The following is a 20,185-nucleotide window of genomic DNA, read 5'->3' on the forward strand; positions in this document are numbered from 1 at the left end:
CTATAGACTCCCATGGGACACAGAATCCCATTTAGTTTTTGGTTCAAATGATCTTGTAAACTGCAAGCATAAAACAGCGTATACACATTAGGGCCGTTTTAGTGTTTTCACAAAACAACATTTAGCATGAACTTATTTGATCGTTACCTGTGTCCATAAACCTGAAAGTAATATATTAGTTAGCTATTTTGCTGTCTCTATCTGTGCCCTATGAATGTGAAAACAGATCTTATCACAATGTTCCCAATTAGAAATGTGTTTTTTTATTTTAAGTCTTACTATTTTGAGCACAAATGATATCAAGTAAAAACCCTGTGTCCATGTGGTCTGAATATTTATTTCTCATTTTGAGATTACTGTAATATTACAAGGTGAACCTTATCTTGAACATATTCCTGAATGTTTTATGAGTTTTGTTTTAACCTACTAAAAGTGTCAGTTTCTATTACCAGAAAATGTGGATAAATGGAAAAAGGAGAATTATCCGCCAGTGGAATAAGACACTTTCAAAAGATACAATTATTTTAAACAAATTAAAAATGAAAAGAATGGTTATATGTTCTTACTTCAATGTATAACATCAGCTACTTAGACTAGATTGCACTTGCTAAGATAATGTGAGATTATGACTGTGAATAATTGAGTTTTCCAAATGCATCTCAGAATGCAAGTGTTAAGTATGTTATGGATGCTTCTTCTTTTTTTTTTTTTTTTTTTTTTTGGTTGTTTGCATTTTATCTCCAGTGCGTGGTTTTGAGACTGAGGAGCAATTTGAGGACTTTGTGAAAACAGACCCTGAATCAAACAGAATCCTGGCAGCAATGATCTTTGAGCACTCCTTCACTCATGATGACGAACCTCTCCCACTGCAAGTAAGAGCTATAGAGACCCGAAAATCTCCAGCAATTCTTATTGTCAGACACATAGTTACACACATTAGGAATTTAGAGCCAACTACCTGTAGAACCACTGTGCTCAAATTCTTTCCTAACTAGTTTTGTGGATCTCTTTTGTGTGCCTATCCCGACAACACTGTCTTTTTACTTGCCTAGCCAGTGCAACCTAGCCAGTGTCGGTGCTAGTATCTGTGCTATTGCTATGGCTTTTATATTCTATCAGTCCCAAACTTTCCATTGTTTCTCCCATCTGTCCTCACTCCTGCAGGTCAGCTATCGCCTGCGCTTCACGTATAGTCCCCGAAACGCACCTGCCCGGGAGAAATCAGAGCTGAATCCCAATAATGACTTGGACTGGCACACCCTCAGCCTTTTCCCACTCTTTCAGCTGCCTGGACCTCGAGAGCAGCACGATTCCCATGGAGGCACTCCAGGTCAGTTAGCACTAGTACACTGGTGAAAAATAGTCTACCATAATTGCTACTTCTGGATACTATGAGTTCTCAAATCCTGGAGCAAATTTTAATGGATAAGCTGTTGTAAGCATGTCCCTAAGAGAGCAGTAATCTTCACATTGCTTTTGGATTACTGCTTTGGAGGCCACATCAAATGTTTAATCACCTGTGAACTGTCAGGTATCCACTACAGAGAGCTTATCTTGTGGTCGGTCTATGCACTGGTACTAACTGGACAAACACCTGCCAATTTTTACCATTTATTTGAGCAAATAAACCACAAAAAAGATAAATCTATAAAGTCCACAGAAGTTGGTGAGATGAGTTCTATGCTGTCATGCCAAAGAATCTCTGTCCCTCTTCAAGGAATCCCATTACATCAAACGCTCCTCCCATACTGTGATAGAGCATCCCTTAGTTATATTTGGCAAACTAATGATGGAATAATGCTAAATCATCATCCTTTTTGGTCTTTGTGGAAAGGTTACTTCCGGGAGGGCTTTCTGATGATCCAGCATGCTGTGGACAAAGCCATCATTAAGGCCTACAACAGGACTGCAGCATTGGCCCTCTTCACCCAGACACGAGTGCTACTGTCACGCTTCCCCTACCCAGCCTTCATTTACGATGTCTTCATACTGGCCATTCAAAACCAGCTTCCCCTACTGCTGGTGCTCAGCTTTACCTACACCTCCCTCAACATTGTCCGTGCTGTAGTGCAGGAGAAGGAGAGAAAACTAAAGGTCTGTATGTGTTTGTTTTGTGAGGGCCAGTGGTGTGTGCTTTGTGCTTCAGGTGGAAAATATGCATGAGTGTTTGTCTGTTGTGTCATAAGTGTAATGTAATTGTGTGTTTTATGAGTAAGTTTACTATTTTAATCTGTGTATTCCAGGAGTACATGCGTATGATGGGTCTCAGTAACTGGCTGCACTGGAGTGCCTGGTTCCTCATGTTCTTCCTCTTCCTCTCCATCTCCATCTTCTTTGTCACTTTGCTGTTGTGTGTCAGGGTGAGTTCAGCTTGTCTCAAGTGGCTTCAATGTAGTGGTGTTTGGAAGTATACCTGGTGTTGTTAAAACATGCATTATTTATTAATATTACATTTATCAAAGATTAAAATCATAGTCATACCAAACAATGACCTTCCTCTGGCTTGGGCAGTCCTGATGTGATGTGGTTTTGGAGTAGATGTGTAATTCAGGATCACAGCTCTCCCTGTTTTTCTCTGGCTCATGCTAGAAAAATATTTTTGGGGTTAAAGTTCACTTATGTTTATTTGGACAAAAGTATTGGGACACACCTTTTAATAATTGAATTCAGGTGTCAGAAGTGTATAAAGTCATTATATTAATACAGGCTTGTACAGTACAATAGGCTAGTCTCCGGTGCATAATAGGTAGGGCACACAATAGTGCAAAGACAATAGGGAAAACATGATGCTTTAAGACCGGAAATGGGAATCTCTTTGTGATGTGTCATTATGTTACATGTCTTAAAGGTGAGTCCAAATGGTGCAGTGCTGACCTACAGTGACCCCACGCTAGTATTCACCTTTCTCCTGATTTTTGCCATTGCCACCATCAGCTTCAGTTTCATGATCAGCTCCTTTTTCTCTCGAGGTAATTCTGTTATTTTCTTCTGTCCAATTAATTTTGAGGTTGTTGAGTATTATAATACATACGATTACATATGACACAAGATTGTACATAAGATTATTGACTTTATATTTATTTTGCCTGTTCTGAGGTAGAGATTAAGTGTTTAGTTCTAGTAAGGGCTGGTCTTGACAAACAGCACTACATCAGATATATTAGTTAAGTGATTAGTTCCATTGAAATTATGTCAGTTCAAATGGAAAGTTTGGAAGCAGTGTTCTCTTTTTAATTGTGCACATGAGTCTATCACACACACACACACACACACTGTTTAAATACTTTCTAAGATATGTTCAGTGTGGCAAGTAAGGTATTGCTGACTCTAGTATGTTTTTGTTTTGTGTTGTGTATATTATAAACTGGAATGTCTGAACATTTTGTTGCAGCATACATCATAGTTTTTTTTACCGTGGAAATAACAAAAAAATAGATGAAAAAATTGAGAAGTGACTTGCATTTATCCTTTTGTAACTTTCGTCAAGCTTTCTTAACTAAGCACGGTGTCACCCTGTATAATCTCCTTACAAGAAGAAAGCAAGCTTGATTAAAATGGCTACTATTTGCCAGAAAAGGTGGTTCACTATTTTGTACAAAAGTAGCAAAGGTGCGTTATCCACGCTGTGTGAAACACTTAGGGCTTTTAGTGGGCTAAAAGCAAAAAAAAAAAATAGCATCTTAGCTGAATTCTGCTTCCCTGATTGCTTGCTGCGCTGGCTAACCTCCACAGGGGATTCCTTAAACCATCTATGTTTCTGATGTTAACTTGTTCCTAGTTCTGGCTTTCCTCCCTATGGAAGAAATGTGGAAACACAGACTGTTTTATGGACCAATGGTATAGTCCAAGTCATGTTCTGTTGGATAACGTCCTTGTTGACCACAACAGTAGAGATTGAAGGCCTTCTTCAGTATTGTTGGCTTTCTTTGCCCCCTACCCCCCTCTAATTCTATCAGGTGAGCTAACATGCCTCTTGAGCATTGAATAATTCATGGTGGCCACATCAGGTTGCAGGTTACCGCTTATATTTTGTACTTGATGTGTGTCGGAGAAGGTGCATTAGAAAATGCATGAGGGCTGGTGGTCAACTTTCAAGCTCTAAGAAAACAGCATGTTGTTTTGTTAATAAAGGCATACTTAATCTAAAAATACATTACTAATCACTAAAGAAAAGTAGTAAATACAAGATTTCTGGTTAAAAGAATCAGGGAATAAAATCAGGGACTGCTAGCCCTGTGTGATGTAAATAGGATGCCTTTTTTAAAAAATCTCTCTGTCTGTCTCAGCAGAGAGCACTGTCTTTTCCGATAGCAGGGAATTCCTCCTATCTCCCCTCCCCCCACACAAAGGGAGGTGCAAAAGGAACGTATCAGTGTCTGTCTACACACTGTGTGCAGCCTGTTTTTGCTCAAAATTGCACATTATGAAGCATCAGTATTTTTTTCTTTTTCCTCTTCCCCTCTCATGTCGATAGAAAAATAACCCAACATCATTTTTGTGCTTTACTCCTTTTTTTCCTTTCATTTTATCCCTGTGTTTTGTGAGGGTGTGTGACAATGTCAGCACAGAAAGCTCAAGGCTTAGGGTGGGCATAGCTCTTACAGGAAGTGGTGATCTATAATAGAAAGCTTCCAATGACTTATTCACACCACATGCCCTTCCTATCTCACGCACTCAGTAATTATTTGCTCACCTTACATTTGGGGTCTGTGCAAGTAGATATTTTGACCTTTGTTTCAAACGCTGTTTTATAATGAAACAGGTCTGAATCAATAGGCTGATGTATTACTTAATTTCTAAAGTTTTATTTATTAGTCAAATATTATTGTGAACATCCAAAGGTTTGATTGTGTTTACCTCTCTTTTTCTTTCATACTGTATCTGTTTCCTTCCCTTTTATAGCTAATGTAGGAGCAGCAGCAGGTGGCTTTATCTACTTCTTCAGTTACCTGCCTTACCTCTTCCTATGGCCTCGCTATGACCTGCTGCCCCATGCCCAGAAAGTGTCTGCTTGTCTCATCTCCAATGTCGCCATGGCTATGGGAGCCCAACTTATTGGCATGTTTGAGGGCAAAGGTCAGTGAATGTACTCTATCATCATCTATGTTTGTTATGTAACTTTTATTCAAATTCCTCCAATTGACAATACAATTAAATGATTAAACTACTTTCCCTGATCTTGTTCAATAAGGTTACCTGAAATTGACCTACTGTACTTCTGTACTGTGCATCTCTGTCAGGCACAGGGATTCAGTGGAGTAACCTGTTTGAGCCAGTAACAGTGGATGATGACTTCTCGCTGGCCCAGGTTCTGGGGTTGCTGTTTCTGGACACTGTGCTGTATGGTCTAGTGGCCTGGTATGTGGAAGCTGTCTTTCCTGGGGAATATGGAGTGCCACGACCATGGTACTTTTTTGTGCTGGTAGGTGGCTCCTGCGTTTCATACATACATTTGATGATGGAAATATCACAGTAGATAAGTGCAAGGCACTATGTATGTTTTTTTTTTTGGATGAGTAACATCTCTGCAGGATAACCATGCTTATCTATTTGAGTCTGGCTTCATGAGACCACAGGAAGGCTAGATATAATGTTTTCCTGGGAGGAAAGTATTAAGCAAATGTAGTGCATAGAGCATATCCTTGATGGCTGTTTGTTTATATAATTCACTTCTTTCTGGCGTGACCTCATTCGGCCTGTCCCGAATATCAGCATTTGAACATGTTAGAATTGCTCTATATATTTTGCCACTGCAAGAGTTTTCTTAAAGGTCAGAAAGGACAGATTGCACAACTTAATGTCCATTCCCCGCAGATTCTTAGGTGCCTCTGGAGTTCTTTGTTTTAAAGAAATGTATATATGTTTTTATAGTGTGTAATACATGCTCTGGCTATGTATTACACAGCCCTCCTACTGGTGCAGCAGCCCCCGAGTTGCCCTGGTAATGGAGAAGGAAGAAGAGGAGGATGCAGAGAAGGCACTGAAGGGCGAGTTCATTGAAGAAGAGCCGACTGGACTGGTCTCGGGAGTCAAGATCAAACACTTGGCCAAGGTATTATAAGACACAAGTATGTGTCATGACCAGCTTAGATTTTATTAGGAGAGGTCAGGCAGTACTTTATGAACGTTTGATAAACCAGATCAGTGTATAAACAATATGTGAGCTTGAGGTTTGTTTAGCTGAGGCAAAGTAATAAAACACATGCTTTCTTGCTATAGGTTTTCAAAGTGGGCAATAAGTCCAAAGAGGCAGTGAAGGATCTCACTGTAAACATGTTTGAAGGTCAGATCACTGTGCTGCTGGGACATAATGGAGCTGGGAAGACTACTACACTGTCCATGCTAACTGGTAAGTTGATTAAGTATTGATAGATACATCGTACCACGGCAAATTAAATAAGCCTGCATCTCAGGTTATCACTTGCTGGGTCACACAACCATTATCTTCTATGACCAATGGCTGACAGATGTCAGTTATCAAGATCAAAGACCTTGGCTGCCCTTAAGTGTCTTTGCTGATATCTCTGTTATCATTCATATTTAATTTCTATTCTCTCAGGCTTGTTTCCTCCCAGTAGTGGCCGAGCCTATATTAACGGCTATGATATCTGCCAGGACATGGCACTTATACGCCGCAGCCTAGGCCTGTGCCCACAGCATGACGTGCTTTTCGACAACCTTACAGTCCGGGAACACCTGCTCTTCTACACTCAGGTAGTGCCCATTCCTAACTAGCTTTCTGGAAAGTTGTTTGAACAGGTGATAGTACCTGACATTGTGACTACACATTTTTAGCAAATGAGCAAACATATTGTTAAAATTAAATAAATAATAATTAAATGAATAAATAACAATTCAAAAGTAGTACTAAATAACTAAAAAACTAATTTAGAATATGTCCACATGATTAAGTCGTGGCTGCATTAAACCTTATAATCAGCTTCAAAATTATAGTTGATACCCAACTGACCTGTAATAGGATAAATAGCGCTGCTGTCATTGCTACTCTAGGCTGAGAATGACAGAAACTGCACTATGTAGCTTTGGCGAAGCAGGCAGGACAACTCTCATGAGAACTGTGTAACATACCTAAATGGGCATGCATTACAAGGGAGAAACCCACACACATACAGTTGAAACCAGAAGTTTACATGCACTATATAAAAAGACACATGCATTTTTTTAATCAGAATAAAGTTTTGCTGTTTTGGGTCAATTAGGATTTTCACAATTATTTCCATTTGCTAAATGCCAGAATTTTTAAGGCAATTTTTATTAATTTCTTCAAAGTCAAAAGATTACATACATTTTATTAGTATTTGGTACCATTGCCCTTAAACTGTATGACTTGGGTCAAACATTTTGCATATCCTTTCACAAGCTTCTCACAATAGTTGGATAGACATTTTGGCCCATTTCTCCTGACAGAACTGGTGTAACTGAGCCATGTTTGTAGGCCGCCTTGCTCGCACATGCCTTTTCAGCTTTGCCCATAAATTTTCAATAGGATTGAGATAATGGCTTTGTAATGGCCACACCCTAAGCCACTTTGTAACCAGTTTGGCAGTATGTTTTGGGTCATTGTCCATGGAAGACCCATTTGCGCCCAAGCTTCCTGGCTGATGTCTTGAGATGTTGCTTCAGTATTTCCATGTAATATTCTTTCTTTCTTTCTCATGATGCCATCTATTTTGTGCACCAGCTTCCCCCTTTTTCCTCCAAACGTAAAGATGGTCATTATGGCCAAATAGTTCAATTTTAGTTTGCTCAGACCACAGGACATGTCAAAAATTAAGGTATTTGTCCATGTGTGCATTTGCAAACATTAATTTGGCCTTTTTATGTTTCTTTTGAAGTAATGGCTTCTTCCTGGCAGAGTGGCCTTGCAGCCCATGTCAATTTAGTACTCGATTTACTGTGGATAATGACACACTCTTACCAGCTTATGCACATTTCGGACCAAAGCACGTTCAGCTCTGGGACACAGAACCTGTCTCTTTCCTGTGCTGTATGATGGCTGGACACGAGACACCTTTAGGCATCTGGAAATTGTACCCATGGATGATGGGTATATGGGTGATGGGTTATAATTTCTCTTGCGTTCATCTTTAGATCTGAAACACAAATTCAGTCTTTAGTCTTTGCTGTTTATTTAGTTAAACAAAATAACCGACTAAATTAGTCAGTTAAACATATGGCTTATTCTTATTGCAGCAAAAGTTTTATTGGACAGTTTTATGGCCAGCGTTATTCTTCCACAAGAACAGATTAAAAGTAAAAACAAACCAACAAATAAACAAAAGAAATAATGCTATTTGACATCTATGTATTTATCATAGATAATGTATATTATCTGGAATAATAATAATTTAAATTTAAATCTATTTGTATTGGTGATTTCTTTTTTTTTTTTTTTGTTATAATTTTTTTAAATAATTTTTTTAAAGTTTTTTTTCCACTTGTTTCTATTCTCTCTTTAGCTAAAGGGCTTCCCCCGCAAGAAAATTCCAGATGAAGTGGATCGCATTATTGGGATCCTAAACCTGGAGGACAAAAGGAATGCACAGTCAAAAACACTTTCTGGTGGAATGAAACGCAAGCTCTCCATAGGAATTGCCCTAATAGGAGACTCGAAGGTCAGCCATCCACAAAACCCTTGTTTCTCATGTGCTTTACTAATGTTTTTGTCGGCTCAGAGGTATTTTTGGTGCAAGCATTGTTAACTCATCATCATTTAAAATTATTGCGAATATTTATTTAAAAAATAGTAGGACTTATGGAGTGAAAAGATGACTAAAGTTGTGAGTTACTTTACAGGACCCTACAGCAGGGTTTGATCAGTGCCCAGTGGCTTTACTGACTTCAGTGCCTCAAGAAGACTGTGGGGGACAGTCCACTTCAGATGTAAAAATTAAAATTAAACATTGTTAGTTGTTCTAGGTACTAGGTCTGTAAAATGGAAAACAATATATACATGATTGAATAACCCTTAATTATGATAGGACTACATTAAATAATTAAGGGTATTAATGTTTTCTTTACCTAGGCTCTTTACCCCATGCCCTTTCACTTTCAGATATAAAGTGAATAAGCAAAACAAAAGCAAAAGTTGTGCACCAAAAATGTGCTAGGAAATGTAACAGTAATAGCAGGTAATAACAGACAGATACACATTCGTTAAAGAATTTTGTTTCTTTTTTTCTGCTTTTGTAATTTGTTGGTATTTGATGAGTGGGGGTGATGGGCCTTTAAAGACTGTTGTGCCCAGAAGGCCTCACTAGACCAGTCCCTACCCTACAATTGTACAAGTGAGCGTATGCAGAGCACAGCACACACGTGTGAGTGTGTGAGTGAGTGAGTGAGTGTGTGAGTGAGTGTGTGAGTGAGTGAGTGTACACTGTAATTCCGTTTTGAAAGTTTGAGTTGATCTGACTGACCATTCAGTAATACACATTAAAATTTACCAGCTAACACATCCATTCAAATACCTGTCTGAGATGGGCTAATCTACTTTTTACTTTTACACCGATACAACAGACCTCAATAGGACTGCTTCAAGACCATGGGAGATGCTAGGCAACATTTTACTTTGGAGCCCCCACAAATCATATAATAGTGTAAGGGATTGTGTAGAGTTATTGTTCAGTAGGCAAACTGATTGTAAAACAATTGTATTCCTTTAATTGTTGACCCCATTTATGTTAGCTAGTGTTTAGCCCTCAAGTAGCTTTTGTGGGGATCACTCAAAGAGAGTTGAACAGGATTTCATGAAGGCACATTTATAGTAAGACAGCCCACTAGTTAAAGCCTTTTCTTTCAACCATTAAAGTCGCGACGTGGTTAAATGCAATGTCAACTTATCCATAAAATATAGTGTTAATACTTTTAACTCTGGTGAGTGGGAACAAACTGCATAGAACGTGCATTGAATCAAAGTGACCTTAAATACAGTGATATGGAAAAAAATAGCACACCACATTAAATATCTGGTTCTTTATTAAGATATCAAGATATCAAGCTATGATCCAAATGTGATTTACTTTCAAACAAAACTTATGAATCTAATGAAAATGTGATTTATTTTAAAAATGAAAAAAGGTTTATTATTATGGTGCCCAATATGCCACTTTGGCTAAAATAACCTTGATTAGACATTCCACACAAGATTCTTGTGCAGTCTGCTTAAAACTCCCCACAACATTTAAATGGGATAAACAACTGCCCTTTGACTTGGCAATTTCCGAAGTCTCCATTTCTTTCTCCTTAGCCATTTCTTAGTGTATTTACTATAATGTTTTGGGTAATTGTCATGTTACATGGTCTCCCTCCGCTTCGGATTCCATTTTCGATCAGATGGTCTTCTAGACATTTTAGAATTGTTGGAAACTTTGTGCATTTTGTGGTCAGTAATGGCCAATTTCTCAGTTCTAACCATCTTGTATTCTTGAGTGATGCGTTCATGCAAAAGCATCTCTGCCATGGCTGCATTGTGAAGTTGTCACCTTTTGAGGGAAATGGTTGCTGATTATTACTTTTGAGCTTACTGGCTTTTGTTTTGTAGGTGGTAATGTTGGATGAGCCTACCTCAGGAATGGACCCGTCAGCCAGACGAGCCACATGGGACCTGTTACAGGGTGAGAAGCGAGGCCGCACTATCCTTCTCACCACCCATTTCATGGACGAGGCAGACCTCCTAGGAGACCGCATTGCCATCATGGCTGGTGGGGAGCTTCAGTGCTGTGGCTCGCCACTCTTCCTCAAGAACAAATATGGTGGGAAAACTTTGCATGTACGAAACAAAATGAGAACAAATGAACATTTACTGTTAATTACTGAAGTATCTATGCCATTCAGGTGCTGGCTACCACATGGTGATCGTAAAAGATGCACTGTGTAATGTATCAGAGATCACACGTCTGGTTCAAATGTATGTCCCGAACGCCACCTTGGAGAGCAGCGCTGGAGCTGAACTCTCCTACATCTTGCCTAAAGAGAGCACTAGCCGGTAAGACACTTTAGAAAAAAGAGAAGCAAAGGTTTCATGTTTTACTGCTGTTTTACTACAGACATATATTTCTCAATGGAATCTCTGCAGACCCATTCAGAGTGCTTGGTCCTTACTGAGCCCTTCCCTTTTTGTCTTGCTACTAAATATTCCACAGTCAACTGTCAGTGGTGTTAAGTGGAAGCAATTGGGAACAACAGCAACTCAGCCACAAAGTGGTAGGACACATAAAATGACAGAGCAGGGACAGAGTTGCTGTTGTTCCCAATTGCTTTAACTTTGTTATAACACCACTGACAGTTGACTGCTCTGTGGGTTTCCATGGCTGAACAGCTGCATCCAAGCCTTACATCACCAAGCACAATGCAAAGTGCTGGATACAGTGGTGTAAAGCATGCCATCACTGGATTCTAGAGCAGTGGAGACGTGTTCTCTGGAGTGACGAATCACACTTTTCCGTCTGGCAATCCGATGGACAAGTCTGTGTTTGGCGGTTGCCAGAAGAACAGGACTTATCTGACTGAGTGTAAAGTTTGGTGGAGGGGGGATTATGGTGTGGGGTTGTTTTTCAGAAGTTGGGTTTGGCCCCTTAATTACAGTAAAATGAACTCCTACTGCTTCAGCATGCCAAGATATATTGGTTAATTTCATGCTCCCAACTTTGCAGGTTTGAGCTCCTTTTTGCTGAGTTGGAGATGAACAGAGAAGAGCTGGGAATCACTAGCTATGGAGCTTCTGTTACCACCATGGAAGAAGTTTTCCTCAGGTACTTGGATAAGTACATCATATTATCTGCATGTAAAGAATGTAATGCTGAAATAGAATTTTGTTTCCTGCTGTGGCAATGGAAATGCACTGGTGAAAACTAGTGTGTACATCAAATTGTAAGTCAAATGTGGACAAAGTTGTCTGTTAGCAGATATGACAGTAAAACATTTTGTAAATGAATGGCATAAAACATTTTTTCTCAGAATCTCAGTAGGTTCATCCTGTATAAAAATGTCTTTATACATTGTCCAGATACTAGGCCAGTCTGAATTTTACAGTACCAAAAATACCAAATATATTTTTCTTTTGCACTACCCTGTCTTAAAAAATACTTTTTTGTCCTATTGTGAAGCTTCTGTACTGGTTTGGAGGATACTGTAGAATTAAGAGACACATAAGGGTTGTCCTCTCACAAAAGGCAGAAAACTCACTGTCCATGTCTTTTCCATCTCTCTTTTACCCATGTCTACCCAGGCAGCCTTTTAATGTAATCCTTTCAATAGCTTTTTTTGTTTAACACAATGGGCTTTCACTTGAGTATACAAAATGGAGTAGGTCTGGGGTTTACATGGGTTTATAGAGATACTAATATTATAATTTTCGATTTCTGTCTTTACACTGCCACACATAAGGAATAATGTCTGTGATTGTTTGTCTGTGATATTAAATTTGGGCAAGGGGAAGCATGATTGATCTTACATAAAGCAAATTTCCTTTGTATGTGTGCATCAGGGTGGGAAAGCTAGTGGACTCCAGTCTGGATATTCAAGCCATTCAGCTTCCTGCCCTCCAATACCAGCATGAGCGCAGGTCACATGACTGGACAGTAGATGATACCAGCAGCACTAGCGGTTTAACTGATGTGACAGATTTCACAGACAGCGGTACACTAATCTCAGAGGACTGCTCCAACATCAAACTCAACACAGGGGTCAGTCTATCCAGCAGATGTGACTAGAATTCTTTCAATTAAAATACCTAAGTTAGTAGTTTGAATGCCAATTTAAGCACCATCTCTGATCATTTTCTAATGAAAACTATGATCATTAACTTATCTTTCTCTCCCTTTGTTGTCAATTGTACTCCTCTTCCTTGTTAGGCAAAACTGTACATTCAGCAATTCTATGCCATGTTCCTAAAACGAGCACTGTACAGCTGGCGGAATTGGAAGGTGATGGTTGCTCAGTTTTTAGTGCCGCTTATCTTTACTATAGTGGCATTGGTGGTGGCCCGTTCTTTGCCTGGAAATCAAAACACACCTCAGCTTCGTCTGGCCCTCAGCCATTATGGCCCTACTACAGTGCCTGTTGCTCTGGATGCCAATGCAGGAACACAGGCAATGGCCCTTGCTGAGGCCTATGCTGCGCAGCTCCCTGCCCAGAGTGCCACACCCATAACCAATCTAACTGGTAAGGGTTTGGAAAAAACATATGGTATTACCTGTAGCTATACCTAACAGTGTAATTTCTCAGGGGTCGAAATGTGCCACTCATGAGTGGGTTTACGTAACACAATTGTCAATACTGCAAAAAAAAAAATTTTAAACTATAGCAAAAAATACTCTTTAACACAATGTGCTTGTTTTTACCAGATTTCACAGAGTATGTACTGTACAATGCCATGATGGAGGGAGGAGCCTTCAATGAGCACTGCGTAGTAGGAGCCGCTTTTAGAGGCCACACCAATAGGTTTACTGAAATCACAGGCTACTTCAACAACCAGGGCTACCACACCCCAGCTACAGCCCTCATGATGGTGGACAATGCACTCTACAGGCTATTGGCTGGACCCAATGCATCCATTCAGACAGGAAACAAACCCATGCCTCGTAACATGTCCGATGCAGCCCAAAGCCAGCTGTCAGAGTGAGTCTATTGCAGAAAAATACCGCACATGAATACATTTCAGTATATCTAGTAAATGAAAGCATCTTTTAGGTTCATGCAGACATAAGATCATATTGTTCAAGTTGGACATCAAAAACATTATGTGGTATTCATTCACCATTAGCATTTTTAAGTAAAATATGTAGTTAATTTTACCTGTAACATTTCATATTATAACATTTAACATTTGACTTTCAGTTTTTAAGGTATTTAAAAATAGTATTGCTGGAACTGGTTTAATGTATGTAATGTTGTTCAAACATGTGAAAGCAGATCGTGTGGAACTACCTTCAGTAACTCATGTTCAGAAGTGTGTCAGTTTAAAATGTTTTCCTTCAGTGCAAATATGCTTTGGCCAACTTCCTCTATTTTGATTTTGTTAATTTTGTGTTGTTTTGTTCCTCTTTACTTCTCCTTAGGGGTAAGACTGGCTTTGCCATAGCCATTAATTTGATGTATGGTATGGCATCTTTGGCCAGTACTTTTGCTCTGCTCTTGGTGAGTGAGCGCTCTGTGAAATCCAAACATGTGCAGCAAGTTAGTGGTGTCTACCTCTCCAACTTCTGGTTCTCTGCCTTGCTCTGGGACCTGATTAACTTTTTGCTGCCTTGTCTGCTCATGCTGGTCAGTGTGACTATTTTTAATATGTTTTGTATATATTTCCTTTACTGTTTGACAGATGTGGACTTTGGAGGGGAGGGTCCATGTTTATAATGTACCACTCTCATATTTATAATCTATTGGCCCCTCTCCTGACTACTACTTGACACTTAACCCTTAACTCTAGGTGCGCTGGAACATAGGAATTCTACTTCTGTCTACCTTAAACATGATGTTTTCTCAGTAGCCACATGCATGCATAAAGTTGCAAATAAATAGCTTGAGGAATAAGTTGATCTAAATGAAGTTTACTTCTTTCCAAGCATATAATGTGGTGTACCGTTAACAGTATAGCAATTCTAAGATTTTGAAACTTGTATCTCTCGCTCACTCAGGTGGTGTTCCGGGCTTTTGCCATAAAGGCCTTTGTAGAGGAGAATCACTTGGTGGATGTTTTGTTTTTGCTGCTGCTTTACGGTTGGGCTGTGATCCCACTCATGTACCTGCTCAGCTTCCTGTTTCTAAGTGCTGCCACTGCCTACACACGACTTACCATCTTTAACATCATCAGTGGCACAGCCTCCTTCCTCGCTGTTACCATCATGACCATCCCTGGTGAGAGGGCTGATGTACACCTACAGTGGAGTTTGTGAATGAATTAAAGAATCATTTTAGACAACCTGCTCGCTGCTAAACCGATATCTTCCTCTTTCAAAAATCATCTTTAATATAAACTAAATATGCAGTGTATCAATATGCTAAAGTGTCTTATTCTATTTTTATGCTTTCCCTACTCAGTCTAATCTCATTCTGCTTAATCCAAGAAAAAATGTGCATTTGTCTTAAATGTTGATTTCTTTTTGCAAGAGAAAATACTCAAAACAAGCAAAATTATCTGACAGTGGAATACGACACGTACAATTACTTAATATGTAATAAGTAAATACACATTAGTAATAACTTAATATAATATTCTGACAACAGAATATTACAGAGTACCCATTAGAAATTTTAGACTAGATTTAAGAGGACTTTGCTTTCTTTGTTGCAGTGTTAATGTTGACAAGAAATTGTATTCTGTGTTTGGTCTGATTGTCTTGTATTCAGAGTTGCAACTGCAGGACCTTGCACACTTGCTGGATAAAGTTTTCCTGCTGTTTCCTAACTACTGCCTGGGCATGTCCTTCAGTCAGTTCTACCAAAACTATGAGACCATAAGTTTCTGCACTACCAGCCTCTGGATGAAAGAAATCTGCCACTACTACAGTGAGTATTGCTCTGTTTAAATGGTAAACTCTGGTCTGGTATATACTGGCCCTGCATTATTTTTTCTGCTCTAAACCAAGTTGATCTAGTATCTGGTGATCCTGAGTTAAAGTGGGTGTACAAGACCAGATAAAATTTACACACCTAGAGTGGGGATTGACATACCATGGATAAACAAGCCATCTTGTCTTAGAAACCTTTCTTTCAATATAAATGCTTTTTGTAGACACAGATCAAACAATACCAAAGCTACTTGAAGTGTGACTGTCAACATGGATGACTGTTTTGTCCAATGTGATTCATACTTGAAATTTTCTAAAGATACCCTACAAGATTCAGATGCAGTGCTTAAAAACTGCTTGAATATTTGTGCACTCAGTACTCGTCCCTTGCTTGTTTTTTCATGTAGGCACCAAGCCAGCTGCTCTTCAGGAATTCTGTCTGCTGTAGTCATATTTATGTAGATAGTTTGTATGTGTGAATCTGTGTGTGTAAGCCTCCCTGAAAGGTATTTTTTGGGATACAGGTTACATTTGTTTTTAAATCATGCATTTTGCTGAAGATTGGACTGAACACATTCAGATCTACTGCCTGGCCCCATGTAGCTCTTTTTTCACTTTCACTTCATCAATATCTTACAAAGACAGGTACATAACATTTACATTCCTGAGTATTAAAATAATGACTTCTCAGTCAAAAATGTTCTCCTGGTGATGTGGATGGAGACTTTGATTTGTTAAATTTACATGGATGCAATGCTGTTTCTGGAGCTAAGTGACAGTGAGACCAGGAATTTTTCATAGTCTTTGTATTTGCACTGAGCAAATTTTTTTTTTGTAGACATCACTTATCAGCTGGATTACTTCTCAATGAATGAGCCTGGTGTGGGACGCTTCCTGGTGGCTATGGCCTTGCAGGGCTTGGTCTTCCTTGCCCTCCTCTTTGCCATTGAGCTGCGCTGTGTCCGCACGCTGCTCAACCTTTGCAGGAGACGCAGGAAGGTGAGAGTACAGAGAGGACAAAAAAGCAGTAATATGGCATTTATTAAAGTGTGCAGCCTTATAAAATGTAAAAAAGGATGGGCATAATATGAAAATATCTTGATATATTGAATAAAAAAAGGAATGCTGAAGTGTGTGTGTGTGTGTGTGTGTGTGTGTGTGTGTGTGTGTGTGTGTGTGTGTGTGTGTGTGTGTGTGTGTGTGTGTGTGTGTGTGTTAGTACTTGCTGTCTGGCGAGGAACATCTACAGCCTGAAGATCGGGATGTGGCCGAGGAGAGAAAGAGAGTTTTGGAGTGTCATCCTATGGTGGAATCTATGGTGGGAAGTCCCCTCATTCTTCAGGAGCTTACCAAGGTAGCCACTGATGCATTTCTGCTTTGTGTTGGATTTTTTTGTACACCAGTAAGGCAAGGTGTTCTTTTAGATTCAGATTCGATGTCTGGGAAGGCCCCTAAAGTACTCTCATTGTCAAGTTCATTGAGTAAATGACATGAGTAAATGTGGCCATTAAGGGATGCACATGGTCAGAAACAGTACTCAAATAGTTGAATGGTCTTTTCTGCTCACAACAATTGTTCAGAGTGGATACCTGAGTTAACTTGGCCTTTCTGTAAGACAGTGTCCGCTGACCTCTCTTTCAGATCTTTCAATCTGCAAAACTGACACTCACTGGATATTTTATTTTACTGCATCATTTTTACAGCTGTGCCTGCAAATTTCCATGAGATTAACAGTTATAAAAAATTCTCAAACCAGCCCGTATGACAACAGCCTTGCCACGTTCAAAATCGCTCTACTGATGGTAGATGTGAATATTACCTGAATCTGCTGGTCTGTATCAGTAATGGCCACCTACATATTCATGCCAAATGCAGAGCTCTTGATATTATTTGCACCTTCCCTCCAGTCTAAGGCACTATACTCTGATGCAGCTTCATAGCAATTGGTGTGTTTTTTTTTTTTTTTTTTTTTTGTGGCTTCCCTTAAAAATCTGAAACTGATGCAAAAAAAAGGTTTTGAGTGACTGCAATATCTAGAGAGTGCCTGGGTGGAATCACATAGATGCTATTCCATTTACCATTGATCCAACAGTGCTCACTAAGATAAACATTTTATTAACATTTTTGTAGATGTAATATAGAATTAAAAACTTTGTAGGTTATATTCTTTATGCGTTATGGCAGCCTATTAGCATTAGTCATAAATATTGAATATGCTGATTTGTGAATTGTTCATTATATATTGCTGTTTTTAAGGTGTTTTTGATTGTTCAGGAATTTTATCTGTACAAAATGCTGTTCAGGCCAGTCCTATTTAACTGTTGTGTTGTGAACAGGTATACCCAGGGAGTCGGTCTCTGCGGGCAGTGGATTGCTTGTCTCTGGCTGTGGGGAAGGGTGAATGTTTTGGCTTGCTTGGTTTTAATGGAGCGGGGAAGACAACCACCTTCAAAATGCTGACTGGAGATGAGACTGTGACTGCAGGGGATGCCTTCATTGATGGTTACAGCATCCTCCGAGACGTGAAGAAGGTCAGATTTTGCAAAATACTGTTTTATATGGCTCGATTCTATCAAATAGCATTTAAAATCATCTGTACATAGTTTTTGTTTTTGTTCATTTCTGGGCTGCTCTAAAATGTTGTGTTCATTGAATGAATATTAAGTTAACATTAACCCATTTTTTTCATTTTCATTTTTTCAACTTTTCATTTGATAATTGAAATTAGATATTAAAGAGATAAATATTAAATACCCAGTTTAAGTTTGGATTGGATTATAAAATCCAGATCCAAATCTTCAGGACCAAAAACATTATCTGTTTTGAAAAACACAATTTTAATGTCCAACTACATTGCTTTAATTTTGTCAGGTACCTTTTGAAACCAGCCCCAGATGTGATTAACATTGAAGGAAGTCATCCTAGAGTGAAAGAATGTGAGCTGTTCAGTTGTAGGAGGGAAGAACTACTTTTGCGAGTCAGTGCAGAAGAGGAAAATAGTTTCACAGTAGTTAATAACAAACCATGCTGCACTTACAATATATTGTCATGCTAAAATGCATATTCTTTTCTGCAGGAAAAAGAGTGCAGTTTTAAATTGAGCACATATTCACTGTAAACTAGTTTGTTACATTATGTACCATTAGGCTAAAGCTTATAAATAAGTATTTTCTTTGCATCACTTCACTGATATATCTTTCATTCATTTGTTATTCTTTAGCTAATGTCACTTAACATGTTGCTTACAGGTACAGCAGCGGATCGGATACTGCCCGCAGTTTGATGCGGTGTTGGATCACATGACTGGGCGGGAAACTCTGAGCATGTATGCTAGGCTTCGGGGAATCCCAGAGAAGTATGTTTCAACCTGTGTGGAAAACGTGCTACGCTCACTTCTTCTGGAGCCCCATGCTGACAAACTGGTTCGCAGTTACAGGTAGGAATATGGAGTGGACTTTTCCGAATTCTGAAAGGCTAGCATTATATATATATATATATATATATATATATATATATATATATATATATATATATATATATATATATATATATATATAATATATAAATATATATATATATATATATATATATATATATATATATATATTTATATTTATATATATATATATATATATATATATATATATATATATATATATATATATATATATATATATATATATATATATATATATATATATATATATATATATATTTATATTTATATACTTATATTTATATATATATATATATATATATCTGAATTCTGAAAGGCTAGCGTTATATATATATATATATATATATATATATATATATATATATATATATATATATATATATATATTTATATATATATATATATATATATTTATTTATATTTATATATATATATATATATATATATATTTATTTATATTTATATATATATATTTATATTTATATATTTATATATATATATATATATATATATATATATATATATATATATATATATATATATATCCGGATTCTGAAAGGCTAGCGTTATATATATATATATATATATATATATATATATATATATATATATATATATATATATATATTTATGTGAGTATACTAATTTATATATTTATATATTTATATATTTATATTTATATTTATTTATATATTTATATATATTTATATATATATATATATATATATATATATATATATATATATATATATATATTTATATATATATATATATATATATTTATATATATATATATATATATATATATATTTATATATATATATATCTATATATTTATATTTATATATATATATATATATATATATCTATATATTTATATATATATATATATATCTATATATTTATATATTTATATATATATATATATATATATATATATATATATATATATATATTTATATATATATATATATATCCGAATTCTGATGTAATCAATTCTGTGTGTAATCAAGTCTCTGTGCAAGGCACCATATATATATATATATATAATATATATCCGAATTCTGAAAGGCTAGCATTATATATATATATATATATATATTTATATTTACATATATATATATATATATATATTTTTTTTTTTATATATATATATATATCCGAATTCTGAAAGGCTAGCATTATATATATATATTTATAT

The 20,185-nt window shown here is 37.2% G+C and overlaps 1 protein-coding gene across 2 annotated transcripts in view; it reads left to right on the forward strand.

The window, feature by feature from the left end:
* abca3b (ATP-binding cassette, sub-family A (ABC1), member 3b) overlaps positions 1–20,185 on the forward strand; it is a 30,997-nt gene that overhangs the window by 6,541 nt on the left and 4,271 nt on the right. For both annotated transcript variants that reach the window (XM_072692936.1, XM_072692937.1), the window contains exons 4-27: positions 745–872; positions 1,165–1,330; positions 1,835–2,094; positions 2,244–2,360; positions 2,849–2,969; positions 4,903–5,076; positions 5,241–5,422; positions 5,906–6,052; positions 6,220–6,349; positions 6,560–6,714; positions 8,481–8,636; positions 10,562–10,772; positions 10,855–11,005; positions 11,673–11,771; positions 12,506–12,704; positions 12,873–13,182; positions 13,365–13,638; positions 14,079–14,283; positions 14,655–14,874; positions 15,367–15,525; positions 16,366–16,526; positions 16,747–16,881; positions 17,864–18,058; positions 18,776–18,963. In XM_072692936.1, the coding sequence (XP_072549037.1) occupies positions 745–872; positions 1,165–1,330; positions 1,835–2,094; positions 2,244–2,360; positions 2,849–2,969; positions 4,903–5,076; positions 5,241–5,422; positions 5,906–6,052; positions 6,220–6,349; positions 6,560–6,714; positions 8,481–8,636; positions 10,562–10,772; positions 10,855–11,005; positions 11,673–11,771; positions 12,506–12,704; positions 12,873–13,182; positions 13,365–13,638; positions 14,079–14,283; positions 14,655–14,874; positions 15,367–15,525; positions 16,366–16,526; positions 16,747–16,881; positions 17,864–18,058; positions 18,776–18,963 (4,243 nt within the window). The remainder of the gene's footprint in view (positions 1–744; positions 873–1,164; positions 1,331–1,834; positions 2,095–2,243; positions 2,361–2,848; positions 2,970–4,902; positions 5,077–5,240; positions 5,423–5,905; positions 6,053–6,219; positions 6,350–6,559; positions 6,715–8,480; positions 8,637–10,561; positions 10,773–10,854; positions 11,006–11,672; positions 11,772–12,505; positions 12,705–12,872; positions 13,183–13,364; positions 13,639–14,078; positions 14,284–14,654; positions 14,875–15,366; positions 15,526–16,365; positions 16,527–16,746; positions 16,882–17,863; positions 18,059–18,775; positions 18,964–20,185) is intronic.

The sequence above is a fragment of the Salminus brasiliensis genome, chromosome 12 (genome assembly GCF_030463535.1).
Source record: "Salminus brasiliensis chromosome 12, fSalBra1.hap2, whole genome shotgun sequence".
Taxonomy (NCBI): Eukaryota; Metazoa; Chordata; class Actinopteri; order Characiformes; family Bryconidae; genus Salminus; species Salminus brasiliensis.